Below are 23,647 nucleotides of genomic sequence, written 5' to 3' on the forward strand. Positions count from 1 at the left end.
ACAGCAATGTAATGGGTGATTTCACATAATTAAAACAGATAGAAGTACAAGAATTACCATTCCCAATAAGGTACATAGACAGAATGAAAGAGTTGCAAAATATATATTACAGACCTAGTCAGAGATTGAACATCTGGCTCAAAAGGATTATTGACCTTGCTGCAAGCCTGGCCAAAGATCTTTTGTAAGTCCAGAACTGAGTCAAGCAAGGGCATTTAAAAAAGACTGTGCACACATCAAATGGGACTGAAAAAGGAAAAACAGATGTAAAAATGCCCACCCCACATTTACGCATGGGATCATACTGCATTACTCATGCTACTTCTTCATAGGTCCATGATCATCCCCAGTTTGACAAGTGAGCAATCAAACCCTTTATTCACTAGCTCATAGCCTTCTTAAGCACCCAATGTGGGAATCCGCATTTTCCAGTCTGGTTTTCATTTTGAGATTTGTTGGATACCCAGTTGAAAACCAAGTGCCTAGTCACCCCAACTCATAATGGAAAATAAACAAAACTGAATTAACCAGATAAACACAAGAAAAAGGCAGACTACCTGACCAGAATCTCAGACGTGGGAAGAAGGATGCTGGATCCTATTTTTAATTATGTATTTTTCCATCTTTCAAAGATTGTTCCTTCTACATTTTGGGGATGGGAAGTCATACAGCAATAAGGTTGTCTTTTTAAGGAACAGACACTCTTAAAATTTCCCTTTTCGACTTGCCTTGTGCTCTGTTTGTAAAGGCTACTGAATCAAGTTTAATTTCTGTTACTGCATTAATTAGTATCATCAGATAATAGAAGACAGCTGACTGCCTGCCAAAATCACATATTTAAGGGTATGGGTAAGGCCTGTTAAAATCAAGAGATGAACAGAAAGTTTCCAGTTTTAAAAAATTCTCTCTTAGATGGAACAGAACAAATGCTGTGTGTAGCTTCCTGGCTTCAAGTAATTGAAAGCCAAGAAAATAGGAGCTTTTTCCCAAAACATTGTGCCACGGATCACTGCCCTACACTGCCACTACAGATCCATTAAAATTTATTGTGAAAAGTAAACTTAAGAAAAAGATTTGCACAAGTTTTAACAGCTGGCGTCATGATGCAGACAGTTGTCAATGGGAATCTGTTGGAACAGACTATTCCTGCAAGGGAGGATATTGAATACAGTGCTTAATGTGGCAAGACTGCCCTCCAACATTCTTGATTTCCACTTCTGGGTGTTCAGATCAGACATTTATGCACTGCACAAACATTAGCACAGTAGCTTAAGGCAGTGCAGAAGAGAGCAATTTAAAACGATCAGGAATTACTCAGAACTCTAATGTGTATGGGATAGGACTGCTCCAAGTCATTGAGAGACAAAGCCCTTTAAGAGTTTGGCCAGACTGGCAATGTGATTGACCCTTACCTCCCATTCTAGAACTTTAACCCGATTATTGTTCAAGAATAAAACAACAAGTAGAGAATTGACAAAGAGAGAAATACACACACAAAAAGGAAATGCCAAGTTTCAGCCATGTCCAACAGAACCAAGTGAAAGATGGGGAAGACACATTTTATGTAGAAATTGAGTTACATTGAAAGAATGAAGAAAACCAAACCTACTATCTGTAAGCCAACACCTTTCAGTATGTTTAATCTCTGATATTAAAGAACTGACTGATCTGTCTTATTTTTGTTAAAGTTTAGCCTCTATCTGCTGGCCTACAGATAGCTCTAAAACAGCTGTCTGTACCTAGTACAGATATACCTGTACAATGACATGTTTAATGCTGCAGTTATAGTACATAGGAGCACACAATTCACAGTCAACAGGAACAAACTAATGATAAAAACAAAAAAACTGCGGATGCTGGAAATCCAAAACAAAAACAGAATTACCTGGAAAAACTCAGCAGGTCTGGCAGCATCGGCGGAGAAGAAAAGAGTTGACGTTTTGAGTCCTCATGACCCTTCGACAGAACTTGAGTTCGAGTCCAAGAAAGAGTTGAAATATAAGTTGGTTTAAGGTGTGTGTGTGGGGGGTGGAGAGATAGAGAGAGAGAGAGAGGTGGGGGGGGGTGTGGTTGTAGGGACAAACAAGCAGTGATAGAAGCAGATCATCAAAAGATGTCAACGACAATAGTACAATAGAACACATAGGTGTTAAAGTTAAAGTTGGTGATATTATCTAAACGAATGTGCTAATTAAGAATGGATGGTAGGGCACTCAAGGTATAGCTCTAGTGGGGGGTTTTTTTAAAATAATGGAAATAGGTGGGAAAAGGAAAATCTTTATAATTTATTGGAAAAAAAAGGACTTGGAAAAATTTATTAATTTTACTTCCAATCTCCACCCCTCCATCATTTTCACGTGGTCCATCTCTGACACTTCCCTTCCCTTCCTTGACCTCTCTGTCTCAATCTCTGGTGATAGACTGTCCACCAATATCCATTACAAACCCACCGACTCCCACAGCTATCTCGACTACAGCTCCTCACACCCCGCTTCCTGTAAGGACTCCATCCCATTCTCTCAGTTCCTTCACTTCCGTCGCATCTGTTCCGATGATGCTACATTCAAAAACAGTTCCTCTGACATGTCCTCCTTCTTCCTTAACCGAGGTTTTCCACCCACGGTCGTTGACAGGGCCCTCAATCGTGTCCTGCCCATCTCCCGTGCATCCGCCCTCACGCCTTCTCCTCCCTCCCAGAAACATGATAGGGTCCCCCTTGTCCTCACTTATCACCCCACCAGCCTCCGCATTCAAAGGATCATCCTCCGCCATTTCCGCCAACTCCAGCATGATGCCACCACCAAACACATCTTCCCTTCGCCCCCCTTATCGGCATTCCGTAGGGATCGCTCCCTCCGGGACACCTTGGTCCACTCCTCCATCACCCCCTACTCCTCAACCCCCTCCTATGGCACCACCCCATGCCCACGCAAAAGATGCAACACCTGCCCCTTCACTTCCTCTCTCCTCACCGTCCAAGGACCCAAACACTCCTTTCAAGTGAAGCAGCATTTCACTTGCATTTCCCCCAACTTAGTCTACTGCATTCGTTGCTCCCAATGTGGTCTCCTCTACATTGGAGAGACCAAACGTAAACTGGGCGACCGCTTTGCAGAACACCTGCGGTCTGTCCGCAAGAATGACCCAAACCTCCCTGTCGCTTGCCATTTTAACACTCCACCCTGCTCTCTTGCCCACATGTCTGTCCTTGGCTTGCTGCATTGTTCCAGTGAAGCCCAACGCAAACTGGAGGAACAACACCTCATCTTCCGACTAGGGACTTTACAGCCTTCCGGACTGAATATTGAATTCAACAACTTTAGGTCGTGAGCTCCCTCCCTGATCCCCACCCCCTTTCTGTTTCCCCCTTCCTTTTTTTTCCAATAAATTATAAAGATTTTCCTTTTCCCACCTATTTCCATTATTAAAAAAAACCCCCACTAGAGCTATACCTTGAGTGCCCTACCATCCATTCTTAATTAGCACATTCGTTTAGATAATATCACCAACTTTAACTTTAACACCTATGTGTTCTATTGTACTATTGTCGTTGACATCTTTTGATGATCTGCTTCTATCACTGCTTGTTTGTCCCTACAACCACACCCCCCCCTCCACCTCTCTCTCTCTCTATCTCTCCGCCCCCCCCACACACACACCTTAAACTAGCTTATATTTCAACTCTTTCTTGGACTCGAACTCAAGTTCTATCGAAGGGTCATGAGGACTCGAAACGTCAACTCTTTTCTTCTCCGCCGATGCTGCCAGACCTGCTGAGTTTTTCCAAGTAATTCTGTTTTTGTTTAGGAACAAACTAATGTTGTGGATACTTAATGGACTAACATAGCCGAAAAAGAGCTCTGTAAATGAGCCTGGCAAATCTAGTTGGAAAATTTTAAACATTTTAAGAAGAAAGGTGGGTGTGCCAAACTTCTGTCATGTTTATAGAGTCCAAGAGGCTCAACAGATTGCTTGGCCGCTTTTAAATAGTGCACACCACAATGGATTTATACTCCACATGCTGTCAAACCATGGTATAAATTTGCGTACCCAAGGTAACCAGAAATCAGATTGGGACCTAATCCCAGAAAACAATATCACTGTGAAGCAGTAACTATACCTGCAGCTTTAGACATACTCAGAACAGCATTCAATCCTACCTTGTACCCTGCATCCCTCTTCAAACACAGATATGGAAACCACCAAAAGACCACAGTAAACTAAACCAGACGGTCACTTAATCTTTGATGGTCTCAAGCACAGTGACGAATTCACATGAAGCTCACAGAACAGCGAGTATAGACATACATGCTGAATCAGCACTACAGCGGGATGCAACAGAGTTGTAACATTCAGATAGACAAGACAAAATGAGAGCAGCAGACCACCCACTGTTCAGACAATCTGAATGTATGAGAATTCCAAAGATACTGGAATTCTGTGCATATGCAAACATGTTGCAATATTTCTCATAATGCATAATACATCTCCAATCAATCCAGGAAGAGTAATAAACAAGATGGTAGCTTCACAGGTCTAGATAAAAGTTAAGTAGAAAAATCTTACTATTGAACGTCGGATGAGTGACAGTCTGTTCTTGGCTTTGTTCTCTGCAAATTCCAGGCTGCTGATGTCCTTCAGCCGTGCTCGGTACTTGTTCATTTGCTCCACGATAATCAATTCTACACACCTACAGGGAATGATAAACAGCTTTGTTGAAGTATTCTATGTTTAATATAAATCTGGTAAAAGGATACAAGAACATTGAGGAACAGGGAAAAAAATAATCAATCTCATTTCATTTAAATCAGGTTGACTCTACCTATATATCTTTTCACCACATTTCTCAACCACTTCTTTTGCTGCAGAAACACAATTCACTGACTGAAAAACTCATTTAGATTGTCTTCTTCACTGGCCTTCCCTGGTAACTTATTTCACAACTCAAACTTTTGGAAAAAAAACTCTGCCCAATTATTCTTTTTACCCGGAACTTCATTTCAAACTGATGTCCCTTTGTATTTGAACCTTTCATCATAGTAAATTTTCTTAATTTTGTCTATTCACTTCAAGGTATTTCCTTGACCCACCATCACTTCCCTACCTCCTCCTGAAAAGGCTCAGAAAAAATGTACTGCCAAAATGGCAGTGATATTGGGAAGCTAGAGAACAATTTGTTTAATCACCAAATCTTCAAGTTTGCTATTTCAGCGACCAAAAATTTAAATTTGGATTCAAAACGGACTTCATTCAGATTATGCCATGGTCTAAATTATTTTAGGACTTTGGTTTCCAGAGTTGTTGCGCCCAATGTCTGAGATAAAAATAAAACCCACTGGTGAATTCAAGTATCAGGATTTTTTTTTTTAAAAAGTTCATTCATGGGATGTGGGCTTCGCTGGCTGGGCCAGCATTTATTGCCCATCTCTAGTTGCCCTCAAGAGGTGGTGGTGAACTGTTGGGACATGAACTTTCCCCATCTGAGTTTGAGAAGTACAGCTTAACCAGCATATTGACTTGTGACAACTGTCTCCACTGGTAATGATCTTATCTTTACACCAGGAAAGTTACAAGTTCAATCATCATTTAAAACAGACACCTCAGTGAAGTAGCACTGGAGAAAGGAAGGATCCACTGATGTGCATTTACATTGTATTTCATAACATTTCTCAAACATCTGTTATAATCACAACTGGTGTTATTACTGGGTAAGTCAGATCCCTGGGTGGAACCTGGCTTGATAGACCCTAATTTTTATTTTTGTTTAGAAACATGAAGGATAGCCACTGAACAGAGTCATAGATCTAACAAAAGAATAAAGCATTTATTAAACAAGAAAAAGATGAACTATGTTAAACTACTCCTTCACCTACAGCCATAACTTTACAGATATATACAAATTCGTAAGAATAACTCAAGGTACAAAAAATCTATCTTATACTCTAATGTTCACAGTAAGTATATGGCCCATTACATGTAAACTTGTGGTCAGACACACCACACTCTAAGATCAAGTGACAGATACCACCCCAAAATGATGCTATGGATCTCTGATCAACTCTCCCCAGACACTCATCACACCGTGAGCCAACGGCTCTCACAGAATTTCGTCTTTATCCCGAGGGTTTCCAATCTCAATGCTTGAAGCAATCTTCTCCTAAATAACGCTTTCACTTGGTCATCTTCCTCCAGAATCCACCACCAGGGTTTCAAACTCTCCTTCTGATGTTCCTTTCCCCTGGATCGCCACGTGCAGTTAAGCTTCACCTTTCACGCACTCTCTCTCGGCTACTCAGCCGTATCAACAGAACATCACTGCTTCATAGGCCTGTAGAAAGGAGTCACCAACCTTTGGCTGTCTCCTTGGATCGCTTGGCTTCTCACAAGCCCACTCTGCCTTGATTCTGCTCCCTGCAGATTTCTCTCTCTAACTCGGAGCCTTTTCCTCTGTTCCTTACTTTAACTTTGCTGAACAGGATCTTGTTCCACTTTTCTGTCCTTGTCTTTTGACTTAACTTAAAGGTCTTCTTGGAGCCTTTCTCCTTTTCCGTTAGCAACTGTTCCCTGAAGTTCCCTCTTCCAGTAGGCTGCTGACAACTTGGTATCTCCCTCGAGATCCAGAACTCACTGGACATTCACTGTTAATTTAATGCAACTCATTTAAGATTCTTTGACCTATTTTCACAGAATCACAGAATTGTTGCGGTGTAGGAGGTGGCTATTCAGCCCATCGTGTCTGCACTGGCTCTCTGAGCATTTTAACTTAGTGCCAAACTCCTGCCTTTTCCCTGTAACCCTGCACATTATCTAAATAGAAACAATCATCCAATGCTCTCTTGAATGCCTCAATTGAACCTGCCTCCACCACACTTCCAGGCAGTGCATTCGAAACCCGAACTACTCACTGTGTGAAAAAGTTTTTTTTCACCTTGCATTTGCTTCTTTCACAAAACACATTAAAATAGTGCCCTCTGGTTCTAGATCCGTTTATGAGCGGGAACAGTTTCTCCCCATCTACTCTGTCCAGGCCCCTCATTATCTTGAAAACTTCTATCAAGTCTCCTCTTAGCCTTCTCCTCTCCAAGGAAAACAGTCCCAACTTCTCCAATCTTTCCTCATAACTGAAGTGTCTCATCCCTGGAACCATTCTCGTAAACCTCTTTTGCACTCTCTCCGATGCGTTCACACCCTTCCTATAGTGTGGCCCAGAATTGTACACAATACTCTAGCTGAGGCCTAACCAATGTCTTATATAACCTCCCTGCTCTTGTACTCTATGCCCCTATTAATGAAGCCTAGGATACTGTATGCTTTAGAAACATCTCTCTCTACCTGTCCTGCCACCTTTAATGAATTATGTATATATAGACCCAGATCTCTATGCTACAGCACACCCTTCAGAATAATATCCTTTATTTTATACTGTCTTTCCATGTTCTTTGTACCAATGTGTATCAGCTCACACTTCTCCGTATTGAACTTCATCTACCACCTATCTGCCCACTCCACCAATGTGTCAATATCCTTTTGAAGTTCTCCACTGGCCTCCTCACAGTTTACAATTCTCCAAAAGTTTTGTGTCGTCCACAACTTTGAAATTGTCCCCTGCACACCAAGATCTATCAGGAACAGTAAGGGTCCCAATACCGACCCATGGGGAACTCCATTACAAACCTTCTTCCAGCCCGAAAAATACCCATACTCTTAGTTCCCTATCCGTCAGCCAATTTTGTATCCACATTGCTACTGCCCCTTTTATTCCCTGACATAACTTTCTTCAAGTCTGTTGTGTAGCACTGTATCAAACGCCTTTTGGAAGTCCATATATACATCAATAGCCCTGCCCTCACCATCTCTGTTGCCTCTTCAAAAAACTCCAGCAAGTTAGTTAGACATGATTTTCCTTTAACAAATCCATGCTGACACTTCCAAATCAATCCAAATATTTCCATGTGACTATTAATTCTATCCCAAATAATGTTTCTGGAAGTTTCCCCACCACCGAAGTTAAACTGACTGCAGGGCAGATCTTTACAACCTTTTTTGAACAAGAGCACAATGTCTGCAATTCTCCAGTCTTCCAGCACATCCCCCAAACCAGGGAACATTGCCAGTGCCTCTGCAATTTCCATTCTCACTTCCTTCAATATTCCTGGATACATCGCATCCAGTCCCAGTGCCTTATCAACTTTAAGTACTGACAGCTTATCCAACATCTCCTCCTTATCAATTTTAAACCCTTCTAGTGACTGAGTTCCCTCCTCTGTCACCATGGCCTGCACAGCATCCACCTCTTGGGTAAATACAGATGCAAAGTATTCACTTAACACCTCAGCCTTGCCTCTTTCCTCTATGCGTAAATCCCCTTTTGGTCCCTAATTGACCCTACTGCTCCTTTTAAGATCCTTTTACTATTGATGTGCTTACAAAATAATTTGGGATTTTCTTTTATGTTAGCTGCCAGTCTTTTTTCATAATCCCTCTTTGCTTCTCATATTTGCTTTTTCACATCCCTTCTGAACCTACTGTACTCAGCTTGGTTCTCAATTGTATTTGCTACCTGACACCACACTTTTTCTTCTTTAACTTAATTTCGATCTCCTTTGTCATCCAAGGAACTCTGGATTTGTTTGTCCTACTTTCCCTCTTGAGGGAACATACCTTGACTGTGCCCAAACCATCTCCTCTTTGATGAAAGACCATTGTTCAGCCACTGTTTCTCCCACCAACCTTTGGTTGCAGTCAATCCGGCCCAGCTCCGTTTTGCTCAGCGATCTACTAGTATGTCCAGCTAGAGGGAGACTTAAATTGTTCCCTTCAGCTTAGAGCATAATCACCAACTGAACCCAGCTGCTTTCTGTTTCTCTGTCTCTGTGGGCCATAAAAATGCAGGTATACAAACAAACCCACAGACTTACTGACTCCACTCTAAAATGATACCAGAAATCCAGGCTCCACCTTTCTAACACACAGTAAAAAATAAATTAAAAACTTAAAAGCCAAAACTTAAACTTAAAGCTATAACTTATTCCTAACACACACCAATACAAATATAACTTACTTAAAACTAACTCTAGTTCCTAACACATTACAAACTGCTTTGCATACATTGGAATGCTTTACAAAGAATAGCAGGCAAAATTGGGAGCCATTTTCAGACATGAATCCAGAAACAATCTGCCTGTTCTGTGATTGAATAAAGATACCACTGCATCAGCACAAGGAGTCAACCTGAGCAATTACTACCCCCAAAATTTCTCCCACAGGTAACTTGCTTTTATGGATCCAACATTGCGCCATTATAATTTTTTTTTTAACTGCCAGAATTGACATTAAGAAATGAAAACATTCTTACGCAGTGGTTTTTGAAATATCTTGAACGCTTTGTAATGGGTCAGTGGTGTCTGGACATCGAATAATACATGGAGCAAAGACAATGGCCAGTGCGTTTGAGGACATCCGGTTGGTATCTTCTTGTAACGCAATTCTGGAAAATGAGACAAATAAGCAGAGTGAGTGAGGAAGACGATGAAGAGAAACAATGGGTGGAATTTTATGCCGCGGGATTTTATGGTCCTGTCAAAGTCAATGGAGTTTAGAACGGCTCGTCACATTTTATGGCCCCGTCCCCACTGTGACAGGGTTGTAAAATTCTGGCCAATTGTGAGAATCAGTTAACTTGGTAGATAAAACTTTCTGTCTTTTCTGCTGGAAATACTCAGCAGGTCTGGCAGCATCTGTGGAAGAAGCAGAGTTAACGTTTCAAGTCTATGATCTTTCATTAGAACCCCACAGATAGTGTGTTACTGGGACAATATTGCTACAGTTCGCGGTCATAGATGCAAAATGTTCTTTTTGCTATTGAAAAACAAACAAGTTGCAGGAAACAATTCAACATAGATTTCTAGGAAAATTCTAATCAGCAACAAAAAGATACATCTGTTTGTCAATTCAAAGCTACTAGATAATTACAGCTTTTTGCATGCAAAAAATGATCAAGTTATCAGAACATGATAGTATGGCACAAGAAGGAAGGCCCAAATATACCTGATTCAATCTGGAAATGTGTTTGGCTCAAGTACACTAGTTTGGATTGCATTCCATCATTCTTTACATTGTCACCTTCAGCACTGTTCCCACTACTGTACATAATTCCAAAGCACTCTACACTTGCTAGGTTGGAGCTGACCAAACGAGCACACAGGAGAAAAACCTTCTCAGGTTAGGACTGTAACATCATCTGTCCCACCACAACATATAACTGCTCACATGTAACTGCAGCAGTTTGACAAGGAATTTTTTGCATCCATGGTGACAGGATAAGCTGTAGAAGTTTGACAAAAATCATAGTTTGGTTTTATGAAAAGTATTCTTACCAGTTAAGTTCAGCAAATCTATTTCTATTTAACATTAAAAACATTTTTAGTTCAGCACCCAATCATTTGCTTTCTGTTTGACTGTACCAATACACAATGTTCAGTGTTTTTAGTTTTAGTTCAGCACCCAATCATTTGCTTTCTGTTTGACTGTACCAATACACAATGTCCAGTGTATAAGGTGATAAGTAGAAATATATCCCTCTAATTGAAAGGGTGAAGGTGGAGAAATAAAGCACTTTAAACACTTTCCAGCAGTTGATCATTCAGTTGTTTGAGGCCAAGGCACTGGACGAATTTTAGAAACAACTAGGTAAAGGAATAGAAAGGCAGTAAAGTTGGCTTCTGGAAGGACACGAATGAATGGTCTGACAGACCTTTCTGCTCAGATGTGGACAGATTTTCTTTTGATCAATAATCTTCCACAATGCACAAGTGTATAGAGAAAACATGAATTGGATCCAGAACTCAAAATAGCTACACAATTTCCACTCTCAACCAAACAGAAAACACTGGAGTACAAGCCGACTAGCCCTGTACTGCAGAGGTATGTTTATCTGAAGCCTAATGCACATCAGTCAAATAGTTACCTTACAAGATGAAAGATGAGTCGTTCTAGTGTGTTGATATGAGTCCGTGACAATTGGTCAATTATAGAGTACACTCCCCGGATTATTTCCTTTTTGTCTTGTAGACCTGTAATTATACAAAATAATATTTACCTCACCAAAAGCCACAGTTCAATCACATGGTGGCAAAAAATACCAAGACTTAATGACAATTTGTAATTCTGGTCAACATCATTTACTTGTATTTCAAATTGCTTAACCATACAGAGCAAAAGAGTTCCAAGTTGCATTCCTGTTTGTGGCAAGTTAGCTAATTAAATAATGCACCAGTAGGGTGTTACAATTAGCTTCAGCACATGTGGGTTGGGGAGAGGAAAATGAGCCGATATTCCCATTCTTGATCATTGTCATGCAAGTTCAATGAGAAGGTGCACTTGTGGACATTAGATAAGAATCGAGTTCAGTCGAATTTAGAAGGAGTAGGAATAGTTCACTGATAACTCATGTTGAATAACCTACAACACTCAAAAGGAATGGCCACTTGAGGTGAGATACAAGAGGGCTGTTGGCACCAGTTAAAACAAGCCTTTCAGGAAGAATGGAGATACGGGGGAAGAGAAAGAACATCAGATGAATTATATCAGATCTACAGGGCAACATAGCCCTGTAGTTGAAAGACAACAACTGCAAACCTTGAGCATTTACTGCAGTTACCTCAACAGGGCCTTAACAACTGCTACAATGCAATGGAGACTTGAATATGTATTTTTGATGCCTTGATCATATATGCAATTAAAAAGCAACACATTCATTTGGTGCCTCATCTCTCAAAGCTCGATCTCAGAATTCAGTGCATACACTGAAATATTTTGAAATCCAATGACTTCTTAGCTAGGCAAACGAGCCATTTTTCCAGAACAAGATCTTATTAACACTGTTTAGATGTATTCAGTTAACCTGTTTCTTGGTAGAGTTGGTTGAAAGCCAGTAAATTGGGAGACCTCCCTGCTATTTAGGGGCCTGTCAACTTCCAAGCTGATTTCTCCAATGTTCATCTCACTGGCTTCTTCAGCCCAATCAGAGAAAATGTCAAACTTGTTTCAGCATTCTGTCCCTCTCACCCTATCCTGAACCATCACTCCCCATTCTTGGTCATAACTCTTCATTCCACAGTGCACAGACTTCAAAAACTTCATCCTTGTTTTCAAATTCATCCACAGCCTCACTCCAACCGAGTTGTCGAATCTTCCACCATCCTACATTTCTGCTCACATCCCTCAGCTCTTCAGTCCAGTCTGCTGTACACTCTTGTCCACTCCAATATCAGTAATTGAAATTTCTTGCCCACCCCACAACTTAAAGCTTCTTCAAAACCTACATCTTTAACTGTGCTTTTGGATAGGTCATCCAACGCCCTCAGTTCCTTTTCCTCTGCTCAGATTTCTTGCCTTTCCCTCTCACCTGCCTCAAAAATAAACCATGCAATTTTTTAAAACGAAAAGGTGCTACAGGATGCAAGTTAGCATTGGAGCATGGGATTATAACTTACTGAACCATCAAATGGAACCTCAGTCCAACAATGCACCATTCCCTCAGTAAAAATCTTGGGAGTGAGGCTTGAACCCACAACCTTTTGACTCTGGGGAAAGAGCAACTAACTGAGCCAAAATGATACTTCACATTAGGTCAGAAACATACTTACTTAACTGGATACAGAGGAAATTGATCACTGCAGCTAAATGTTACACTACTAGAAAAGCTACCAGCATAATTCCTTGCTTTTTTCCTCACTTACTTTGCATGCTGCTGAAATTACTGAGTTTATATGTTTCACTGGGCACAACTCCTGCTTACCCATTGCTCGCAGAACCTCATCATAGAGTTCAAAGGTCATCAGAGGATTAGGGAGGTCCCTCAGCCACTGTTTGAAAACACTGGCAATAACGTGAATGTTATACTCGTCCAGATTCATGCTGTTAATATCTGTGAGAAGAAATCCCAGTCAGTACAGAAACAAAGAAATAACAGATTTACTGTCCCCCAAATAGAAACGTGAACCATTTAAGTCCCATTGTATTTATATTGCACATTCTTAGTTGTCATTGAGAAGATAATGGTGAGCCTTCTCGAACATGCAATCCATTTGGTGAAGGTACTTCCACAGTGCTTTTAGGTGGAGTGTTCCAGAATTTTGACCTAGCAACAATGATATATAAAAATGTACCCCATCATTATTACCTTAAGTATTATAATGTTAGTTATAACCCTTGGTAATATTCACAAAACTCTAGAACAGAGATATTCATTCTACTGTATTAAATTTTGTTCGATTCAGTTCTAAGTTTACGCATAGCCATTTGCCACTGCAGAACAGATTCCATCCCACCGAGTTGCAGGAAACTGCCAATATACCTCGTTTGGGAGTCTTCCTCACCTGTGTCCAGGCCCTGTTTGAGCTCCTTAATTTTGTTCGTTGATCCTGACTTCCTATAGATTCCCTCAGTATAGAGGCCATGCATTTCGATGTAGTTGATCAGTTTTTCCACCACAAGTGGAACTGACCTCTCATCGTTGGTAAGTCGGGAGACTTCCACTCCAAACTGCCGAGACGACAGCTCAGGGTCGTACTATACATCAATGAAAAGACAAGTATGAAACAATGGCAGCTAAAAGTAATTAGTCCATATCACTCATATGTCTCAGCTAGTAAAATGCACTGTCCAGTATGAAGTGTGTAATAAAGGACTGGAGAGCCCAGCTTTCATTTTCAGTCTGTTGAGCTAACTAGCAGCAGAAGCACTATGATTGCTATCAGCACTTAGAAATGGAAGAAAAATAAACCAGCCATGGTCCTAACAATTATCTAATTATTTTTCCTGCAAAGTGCATGTGTGCATATACAGATGTTGGGTAAAAATAAGATTGATTGCACAACTGAACTGACTGACAATGCTCACAATCGAAGACTCCAGTACCCACTGAACTATGTTCCTCACAACAGTCAGCACCTTGAAAGCAGGAATGGAGAAAATGAGACTGGTACAGTGGACAGAAAACTTTTACTTCCCAACCAAGGCCACACATGAAACAGAAGCCTACTTACAGGGAAGCACTCTGCACACAGCAGATAGAATCTAATTTAGTTTGGTTGATCAGAACTAGACTTATCCTAATATAGCGCCACTTATGCATGAATTCACCCCTAAAGCAGGGCAAAAGTTGGACAACTTCAGGACTATTATCCCCGAAAACATCTCTCACATCAGATAATAAACATCCTTCCATAAACCACGCTCCAGTTTTTTTCATCTTCCTCTACTGATGATGTCAACATCTGTTAAAGCATGATTCCCTGTGTGCCTGTCGCCCACAAACAGGGTAACATGTTTAAATCAGTTCTTTTAAAGGGCCGACCACTATTATTTTGACAAAGCAGCCACTTCAAAATGAAACATTGCTTGTTGCTGCTTTTTTGATGCAAGCAGAGCATGTGTTGAGCAATAAATCAAACACCAACAGTAAAAAAGTAGGTTATTATGTACCATTCACAAACCAATTTATAACAATGAAGGTTTCACAATTTACACTCAGGAAAAAGGCTGTAAAATTTCCAATAAAATCCAGATCAAGATACAAGGCATTTACTAATATTTTCAATATCTGGCTACTTAACTGATTGTTTTACTGACTTTTACAGGGTTCCCCTCCGTACCTTTTTCATTAGATAGTTAAATTCAACACCCTTCAGTAAAACCAATGAATTACCAAAGGAAGCTGCTAATCTTATTGCTTTGCGATATGGGATCCAGACAAAATTTCTTTTTTAGACTTGGCTGCAGTAGTTGTGGTATAGAATTGAAACCTGAAAGTACCAGCACTCTCTGTAGATCTGCTTCTTAATTGTAGTGTAGGAAGGCTGCCAGCATTCCACTCCATCCAACTTAAGATGCTTATCATAACAAAGGTAAAATTCTGCCACTCAGCTATGCCCAAATTTATACAATATCCCATCTCTGTTCTGATGGCGGCAGAGACCATTTTTATTTGTGTACCTCATAGGATGTCATCAGGTTTTTGTCCAAAAGTAGAAACAAAACAGCTAGATTCTTTTACTCATATTACTGGAAACCAGGAGATAGGATGGTAGCACACTGAGCTCCCAGACTTCCACTCAGCACTGCACCTTGACCACAATCCTTCAAAAAAAAAAGTTCCCAAGGTGTGTGTAGCACAAGGTTGCACATGCTGCACATTCAGAGTTGTCACGACAAGGTGACTGTGGGCCTTCGGCATCACAGCAATGTTTTAACAAATTAGTGGTTTGCCAGGCTACTTCAGAGGGCAAACCTTTATACACCAGGACAATATTTTTCATATCTCACACCAACCAGTGCTGACTTGATGCAGTTTCACATTAGGATTCCAGATCTATGTGAACTGAATTGAAATTGTCCAAACTAATATCACTTATAACCAACAGAAAGAAGAGATTGGATTTGAACCCAAGATTCTCAAATCCATTACTGATACAACCCACACTTTGGTGAACTTCTAATGCAAGTAAGGGGATTTTGGATATACCTATAGCATATGTTACAACAATGTCTGCACTTCCAATGTAATTATATGTTTTTATGTAATTGGCTATGTTTAGGGCCTATTTCCTTAGGTGTCAGCTTTGTTTTAAATAAAACAATAGATGGTTTGAAGTTGAGGTACATGATCCCATTGTGTCTGTAAGTATTCTCAGGTAAAATCTGAACAAAAAGGGTGATTTTAAAATAACATTCACAGAGTGCTCCACAAAATGTTTCTGAAACTGTGCTAATTCAAGACTTCTTACCTTTTTGGAACATTTGATTGTAGTTTTCAAGCAGCACTTCCTGTGGCAAGCATACCTACACACTGAAAAAGGGGTGGAGAAGGTCTTAAGTCACAAAATGACATGTATAATGATTAATTTCTCTAAAGTCATTTATTTCAAAAGTTAATTTTGAAAGATTTGTCATTCATTTTACCAGACGCTGCTTAAATGGACTACAAACAGTGCTGTAATTCCCCAAACACCAACATCTTGTTAGAGGCTTGCCTCATTATCCCACTTGCATCCACTTAGATAAAATTAGACACAATTAAATATTCAGATGTTATCAGGTGAAAGGAAGACAAAAGCAATAGTTCCATCTAACAGTAATAGAATTATGGAGTGAGTTACCAGGGAAGGACAGTAGGTCATTGAAGTTGACTGTACAAATGATCCTCTGGATACAATTAAATACATTTCTAGGAAAAAGGCAGATCAGGAGCATGGTGAGGAAGGACTGGGGATATGGTGAGGAAGGGGGGAATTATTAAAAATGTAAGGATTTGTTAAATCCAAAAGCCTCTGCCTGCTCTTAAATTTTGCTGTATTATCGCCAGGAACTTACACTTGCAGACACAGGCTCTGTCCATCATCCAGATAAGCGAGGAGCAGCACTCACAGTAGGTTGGAATACTGTACTGTGTTGATTTGAAAATATGACCATTGTACTCTTCCACCTGTAATCAGACATAACCGGTCCACAAAAATCATTCATATTTTTGAAACGGCGATAAAAGATAGGTTAAAAACATCGCATGCATCGTTTCTATTCCCTCATTAGAAAAGCAGTCCCAGTACACCTACTGCACTGGAACTATAGTTACACACATTGGATAGAAAGGGAATAGGATAATTCCCTACAATGGACACCCTTAAACATTAAATACAGATCATATTTGTATTATTTCAACATAAATGGAGTGCCACAACACATTCAGATCTGAATCCAAGATACTGTTCAAGGGTTGCTGTTCTAGAAAAGCAATATCAGACATTGGATTTTAAAATAAAAACAGAAAATGTTGGAAAAACTCAGCAGTTCTGAAGGAGTCATATGGACTCAAAACATTAATTCTGTTTCTCTCTCCACAGATGCTGCCAGACCTGCTGAGTTTTTCCAGCATTTTCTCTTTTTATTTCAGATTATTTCCACCATCTTTTTATCTTATTGGATTTTTAAAGTTAACCCACAAGTAAATGTATGTTCATGTTAGATTACACATTATGGGTACAACTTCCCTTAATATTTGTCAGTAATTTAATCATCCTGTATCAACATAAGTCTTTCCATAATCTACAAGGGTGATGAAATATTCCCTTTACTTGCCTGGATGGGTACAGCTCCAATAACACTCTAGAAGCTCAACACCATAAAATGACAAAGCAGCCTGCATCCTCTTCCACTATAGTCAAATAATATTCAAAGGTGGAAGACCCTCCGTAATTAATCTAACATTTTTCCTCAGAAATAAATTATCTAAAAATAATTCAGAAAAACCGAGGGGAATTAACATCAAAAGCAGCTGCAAGCAATAAAGCACCAAGAATGTCTGTCGGCTTGTGTTGCTAAATCAAGACATTAATCCTTTGTGAAAACACGCAAATTACTCCATATAGCTGCCTTGTAGACGGTGCCAAAAGAAACCTCTGTATATTGGCTACGATGTGACTGTAGCACAGGTAGAATGAGCTAAACTATTCTTGGTGAATCACAATCAACTGAACAACAAAAGGTACGTAGCACTGCACACGCAGAATATGTCAACATTTCCCAAGGCAGCAGTCAAATGAACTTCACATATGAAGAACTGTAAGTGACAAATGCAAGAAATGTGGAAAAGCTAGGTAGTAACAGCCATAAGACAAGAAAACCAGCATGCAAGGTCAAACTTCAATTAAACCCATTTGAGCTGTTGGGTATTTTCTGCGTAACACCACGTGCAGTCGGTGTTTTACATGCACTCAAACAATTATGTCTCAGAAGTAATTAGTGTTTTGTGAACTAGTCAAATAAATGGGATTATAGACAACTTTAGAAGTTCCTATGTTACTAAGCGAACATGTTACAAGAGATAATGTTACAAGGGATAAATCACTGGGGACAGGAATTATTGCATGACATATGGCCAATTCAGTCACACACTGGGTGCCAATTCTAATTGTCAGTCTGGAAATTAGACAATATGTTCAAAACAGGAATGTTACCATAAATATCATAAGCAATGTTTACATAGATAGGGTCACTGAAGCCTGGGAATATTAGAAATCTGAAGCTTTATCATCAGCAGTTTTGATTACTCTAAAGTTGCCTAAATAATCTGGTCATCTCTTAATAGGGCTGTAAGAGACAAGTGGTTTAAAGAAAGCACAGACAGGAAGAGAGGCCATGGAAATATACTTGACATTTTGAAAATACCACCATCATTCAGTTTATACTCTCTGACATATTTTTGATGCTATGTGAATTTTCCTTTCTACTTGCAATCATTATAGTTTTGGTTTTCCTCTTTAGGAAATAAGTCTATTGATAAGATAACATAAAATTAAAAAGTAACGAGACCAAGACCAAGACCCCACACATATTATGGCATGTATTGTGGTATGTAAAGGACGATTCTAACTGAAGGATACAATCAATCCCCACAAGATAATTTTGGATGCCTGAACTAGAAGTGCCTGGAAGAGAACAGCTAGCTCAGGTTGGGATTAGGTGTGCTAATAGAACACAAGGACTTTGCCGAAATTGACACAAAATCTGATTGGGAATAATTACTTACAATGTCAGTTTCTTTTTTCCTTCTCTTCTTTCTTTCAATTTTTTGCACCTGAGAAACAAAGTTAGATTTTGAAGTGAGTAAACTTGTGTGTACATGCATACACCCACACCCAAGTTTCTAAGCAACAGGCGCCAAGAAAACACACAAGCTAGAATGTACAACTGAACACATACTGCACTGATAGAATTAACAAATCTGATCAATCTAGGGCTTTCCATCACTTTTCGTATTTCCCCGATTTTCTCTCTTTCCTGAACAGCTGAGCTTCTGACATTTGGTTTCACAGATGCCAGCAGTCACATTCAACACATGCCGGTTCAGAGAGTGCTTATTGGCAGACTAGACAATTATGGTGAGAATGCAAAATGAGTTGAAACCTGTCCTCAAACAACTTTGATAGGAGGGGCCACTGGATAGCAATCAGGAGCAGGATTTCTGGATGATTTCTCTTACTACATACTCTAACATCATCACAGTTGATATCAACTAACTCAGCACAAACGTATGATTGAACTTGCATCTTTCTGGATTGAATGGTCGGGGGGGGGGATACATTTCTGATTTAAGAGCCTTTTTTGAACTCTCTCCTACACAAATTTCCTCCATGGTGTTCTCAACTTATGCCATCTGCTACTCAATCCTTTTCAAGATGTCAAGCATGTTAAAACTCCTTACCTCCCTCAGTCTTCCTCTACCATGGTCATTTGAAATCAAAATTTAGTGTCACCTGATCATTACTTCTTGATTTACCTCACTTTGTGTGTTAATTATTTCAATCCTTGTGGTGCCCTACATTGTAAACTTTGGATTTGCACCCAAATTTTTTTTTAATTCTCTCATGGGTAGTGGGCTTCACTGGCTAGGCCAACATTTTTATTGTCCACCCCTAAATGCCCTTGAGAAGGTGGCGGTGTGCTGCCTTCTTGAACCGTTGCAGTCCATGTGGTGCGAGTACACCCACAGTCCTGTTAAGGAGGGAGTTCCAGAATTTTGACCCAGCGATAGTGAAGGAACGGTGATATATTTCCCATGTCAGGATGGTGTATGAGCATCTCTCAAAAAGAAAAGTTTGTTCAGAATATGGACTGACTTTTTGAACATCTCACCTTTCCAGTGTTGCTCTCCTGAATTTTGTATTCTATCATAAACTCATCCAAGAACACCTTAAAGGTGTTGACCCACACTTTGACAGGCGACTCATTCCAATCCCGTTGCTCCTGCCTCATTGTCTTCTCCAGAATTTGCTCAAACAGTGCATACAGATCTTTGTACCGGATGCTCTTCCCATTGTCCATCTGCAAAAGAAATGGCATTACAACTGAACAAAGGCCAGAATACCATAGCTATGTTATGGCTCACCCACCCCACAACCACAGTTTGAGCTTGATACAATCAATCCTACATGCTGAGCATATGAGTTAAGGACAAATTGCTCCATCCTGGAACATAGTGATAAATCATCATCAGCTTGGACAACTTTTTTTCCCCCAAAACAGAAATTCATAGTTGGGGATTGGGGCAATTATACAGAATCAGAAATCATCCCTGAAAATCAAAAAGCAACAGTACTGAGAACTCCTCATTGTGCAAAATATGGCAAAACCCTGTCCAATCAGACATTACACTCACCGCTAAAGCAGCTGAGTAAGAGTTGAAGATATTTAAACGGAACTCCTTCAGGGATTTCTTAAAAACAACATCTACAAATGTATCTTTCTTGCTGTCATCAGTGTCCAGGTCAGTGATCTGAAAATGCAACACAAAAAGAAAATATTCCTTTAAGTATGAATCCAAGAACTGGCTAACATGTTAATACACATCTTTTGTTAAAATATTTTTTTGTGAATTTTGTGCACAAATAGATGACAGATACTTGGGATACAAATGGAACACTTTTCAAATTCACACCCAAGTATTGGTATTAAAAGCTCTTACATCAGTAGAGCAGTTGGTTGCAAAGTAAAAATCTTTTTCCATTCTTCCCAAACAACATACTTCCTCCCCAGCCTCGGAAGATTACTTCTTCTACAGCAGTGCAAACTTTTCCCATTTCTCCCAAGCCAGCCTCCATCCAGTCAGAATTGGGTTGTGATTGTCCAAAACTCATTTAATCTAGGCCCTATACCGTAGATAGTGAAAAGTCTCAATGCATAAGTTTGATGTGGATGCGAATCTGCAACAGGCTATTTCACAACTTACTACACTACCCAGTCTCCAGAATAATCCATTTTACTCTTTGACCATGGGGACCTGAAGCTTGATGGTCATGTAATTTCACACTTACTTTTTTCTGCAGGAATTCGTTCATACACTTGAAATCATTGGCACTGGTAATAATCTGTAATGCATCGTGCTGCCACTGTATGGGCTCCAGGCCCACGTTGCTAATTTTCACACTCCTCCTTCGCTTTACCTTTGGTGACGGCTCTTTATTCTCCTTAAACTCTTTCCCTCGCTCTAGTCCTAAGTCAGGACTCCTAGGGGGAGTCAGGTTATGAGGTATGGGATCGTGACCTGAGGGAGAATAGAAAAGTCCAACATCACCAACAGATCAATCTCTGCGCAGACACAGAGTATTCATTATCAATTTTTCCATCAAACAATCCTTCAAAGCAGTGGTACCCAGTATTTATGGAAAGCTACAACCCTGAGATTGCTCCATTTTGGGAAGTGAGCTGTGCCTGCAATTTTGAGCACAGTGAGCTTCCAATTTCAGTCAGGTGGTTTTGGAGAAGTTGCTAAGTGGAGGCCAAGCACTTCTTCCCAGGAAAGGAATGAAAACATTGTAGAATATACAGTTTATTAAATAGTTCCATTTTAATAGAGTCCTTTCATCTGCTGCAGCCCTGCTTCCTAAATGCATTCCACTGCCTCCTTTTCACGGCAGAAGACAGACAAACTGGCATCCAGTTGATGTTCCATCCTAGTATTTAGCATATTTGATCCTTGACCTTTGAATGGTTGCTCTCCCCTTGCCATTCAGTTTTCACCAGTTACTCTCCTGCCTTCTTTTTTCAGCTCAACCTATCTGTTCAGACCTATACAGGCTGGCAGTCTATTATATTTCAAACTTTCAACATTTAACTTGGAATCCTGCCTAGATTACCATTTCAGCTCGATCAGTTACATTAGTCAAGTCAAAGTCAGAGACTTTACATACACATGCACCCATATATTAAGCTACATTTCAAATTCAGCTGCTGTTCTATATACACATTTCAAGATCAGTTATATTCTGAATGCAAGGTACACTACTTGAAAATACTACGTCACTCAGCAATTGCCTAGGCCTTCAGTCAGTTCTCAGATCCGTAGTTCAATATAAAATCTGTAAGACCACAAAGTCTAGGATGAAAAAATACTTTTCAGAACATCCCCTAACCCTCTAACTCACTGACCACAGTGCTTGGCTGCATTCTGAAACTCTCCTAATGAATTTAGCCCTAGGTTCAATAACCCTGCTGGGAATTTCGAAACAGAACTTGCATGCTCTGATACTATAGCTGACAGTGAGACAAGAGAAAGAGTGAAAATGCGTTTGACTAATCCTAGGCGTATCTGGTCAAACCTGAAATCTGATTTATGTTATGCTCTCATTCATTGTAGGTGTGGTCTCCCTGATGTTGCAATTTACTCTTGGGCTCTTATCGCTAACCTACATGCCCTTATAGTTAATCATGAGTACTGAATCAAGGTTCTTCCGTTCCTTCCCTTTCCATAGAACCATAGAACACTACAGCACAGAAAACAGGCCATTCGGCCCTTCCAGACTGTGCCAAAATATTATTCCACTAGTCCCATTGACATTTCTCAGTGCATTTGTTCTGGAGGATTTCATAGAATTAATGCCCTCTAGTAGATTATCCTCTGCATTCAAATTAAGACACTTGGTGCCTGAGCAAGCAACTTCTGTCTTGTTAAAAGCAAAATACTGCGGATGCTGGAAATCTGAAACAAAAACAAAAATAGCTGGAAAAACTCAGCAGGTCTGACAGCATCTGCGGAGAGGAACACAGTTAACGTTTCGAGTCCATATGAGTCAAAGGGGTGTTGACGGTGGTGATATTAGCACATTCCTTAGCTAATTATCACTAACCCTTTGTCCTTTTGTCTATGACATCTTTGGCAATCTCTTCTTTGCCTCCACCTATCACTGGCCCTCTCTCCAGCTCTACCTGTCCCACCCCCCTCAACCAGCTTATATTTCACCTCAATTCTATTTTTCCTTAGTTCTGATGAACAGTCATATGGACTCGAAATGTTAACCGTGTTCCTCTCCGCAGATGCTGTCAGACCTGCTGAGTTTTTCTAACTTCTGTCTTGAAGTTAGCAGCAAATATTTTACTAGCTTAATGGTGCCTCCAGCAATGGAGTTAAAGATATTAAGGAGAATCCAAAATGCAACTGAATGCTGGGTGAGTTGGGAGCATGAAGGATGAGCATGATGACGTGAATGGTATTTTCCCTGTCCTACACTTTCATGTATGTGTTCTCACCAATGACATTCCAATAAAGAAGGGGAAAAGAATGAAACGGGTTTGGTACTCTAAATTAAAAAGTCAAATTTAAATGAAAGGAGTGAGTTTGAGCTCCACTACACAACAAATATGTAAACTAGGTCATGGGCAGATATAACTCACAGGCCCTCACTATCCAGCTGTCAAAGACTAGGCAACCTAACCTTTTTTTGTACTTCTATTTCTTATTCACTAGTTTGTTCTGTTTGAAGTTTGTGATCCTGAGAAGTTTGTAATGGACCACTTTTAACCAATTTTGCCTCATTGTAAATAAATTATAAACAAGAACAAGATTAGTGAGTACCTTCAGCCTGAGAAATATGCAAGCTGATGGAAATTTTGGTTCAGACTTCACGCAGTTTTTGGTATGTGGCTCCATGTTTTGAATGCATGCAGCTGGGCTGAGCAAAAGCTTCAACTACCTGATCTTGGCTGTTAGTCTGCAGTGTAGGAGGCAATATCTTAAGTGAGATGTTAAATATCCACTTCTTCCAATGATTCGATTGGATATGTAGCTCCTACAGTACTATTCAAAGAGGGGCAG

The 23,647-nt window shown here is 40.0% G+C and overlaps 1 protein-coding gene across 5 annotated transcripts in view; it reads right to left on the reverse strand.

Moving 5' to 3' along the window:
• Positions 1-23,647, reverse strand: part of myo9aa (myosin IXAa) — a 289,869-nt gene that overhangs the window by 13,554 nt on the left and 252,668 nt on the right. For all 5 annotated transcript variants that reach the window (XM_041178287.1, XM_041178288.1, XM_041178289.1 and 2 more), the window contains 11 exons: positions 20,871-21,100; positions 20,216-20,332; positions 19,693-19,881; positions 18,587-18,634; positions 16,375-16,486; positions 15,789-15,850; positions 13,380-13,572; positions 12,800-12,928; positions 10,967-11,072; positions 9,356-9,487; positions 4,567-4,690 (listed from right to left, as the gene is read on the reverse strand). In XM_041178287.1, the coding sequence (XP_041034221.1) occupies positions 4,567-4,690; positions 9,356-9,487; positions 10,967-11,072; positions 12,800-12,928; positions 13,380-13,572; positions 15,789-15,850; positions 16,375-16,486; positions 18,587-18,634; positions 19,693-19,881; positions 20,216-20,332; positions 20,871-21,100 (1,442 nt within the window). The remainder of the gene's footprint in view (positions 1-4,566; positions 4,691-9,355; positions 9,488-10,966; positions 11,073-12,799; positions 12,929-13,379; positions 13,573-15,788; positions 15,851-16,374; positions 16,487-18,586; positions 18,635-19,692; positions 19,882-20,215; positions 20,333-20,870; positions 21,101-23,647) is intronic.

Source organism: Carcharodon carcharias, chromosome 32 (assembly GCF_017639515.1).
Source record: "Carcharodon carcharias isolate sCarCar2 chromosome 32, sCarCar2.pri, whole genome shotgun sequence".
Taxonomy (NCBI): Eukaryota; Metazoa; Chordata; class Chondrichthyes; order Lamniformes; family Lamnidae; genus Carcharodon; species Carcharodon carcharias.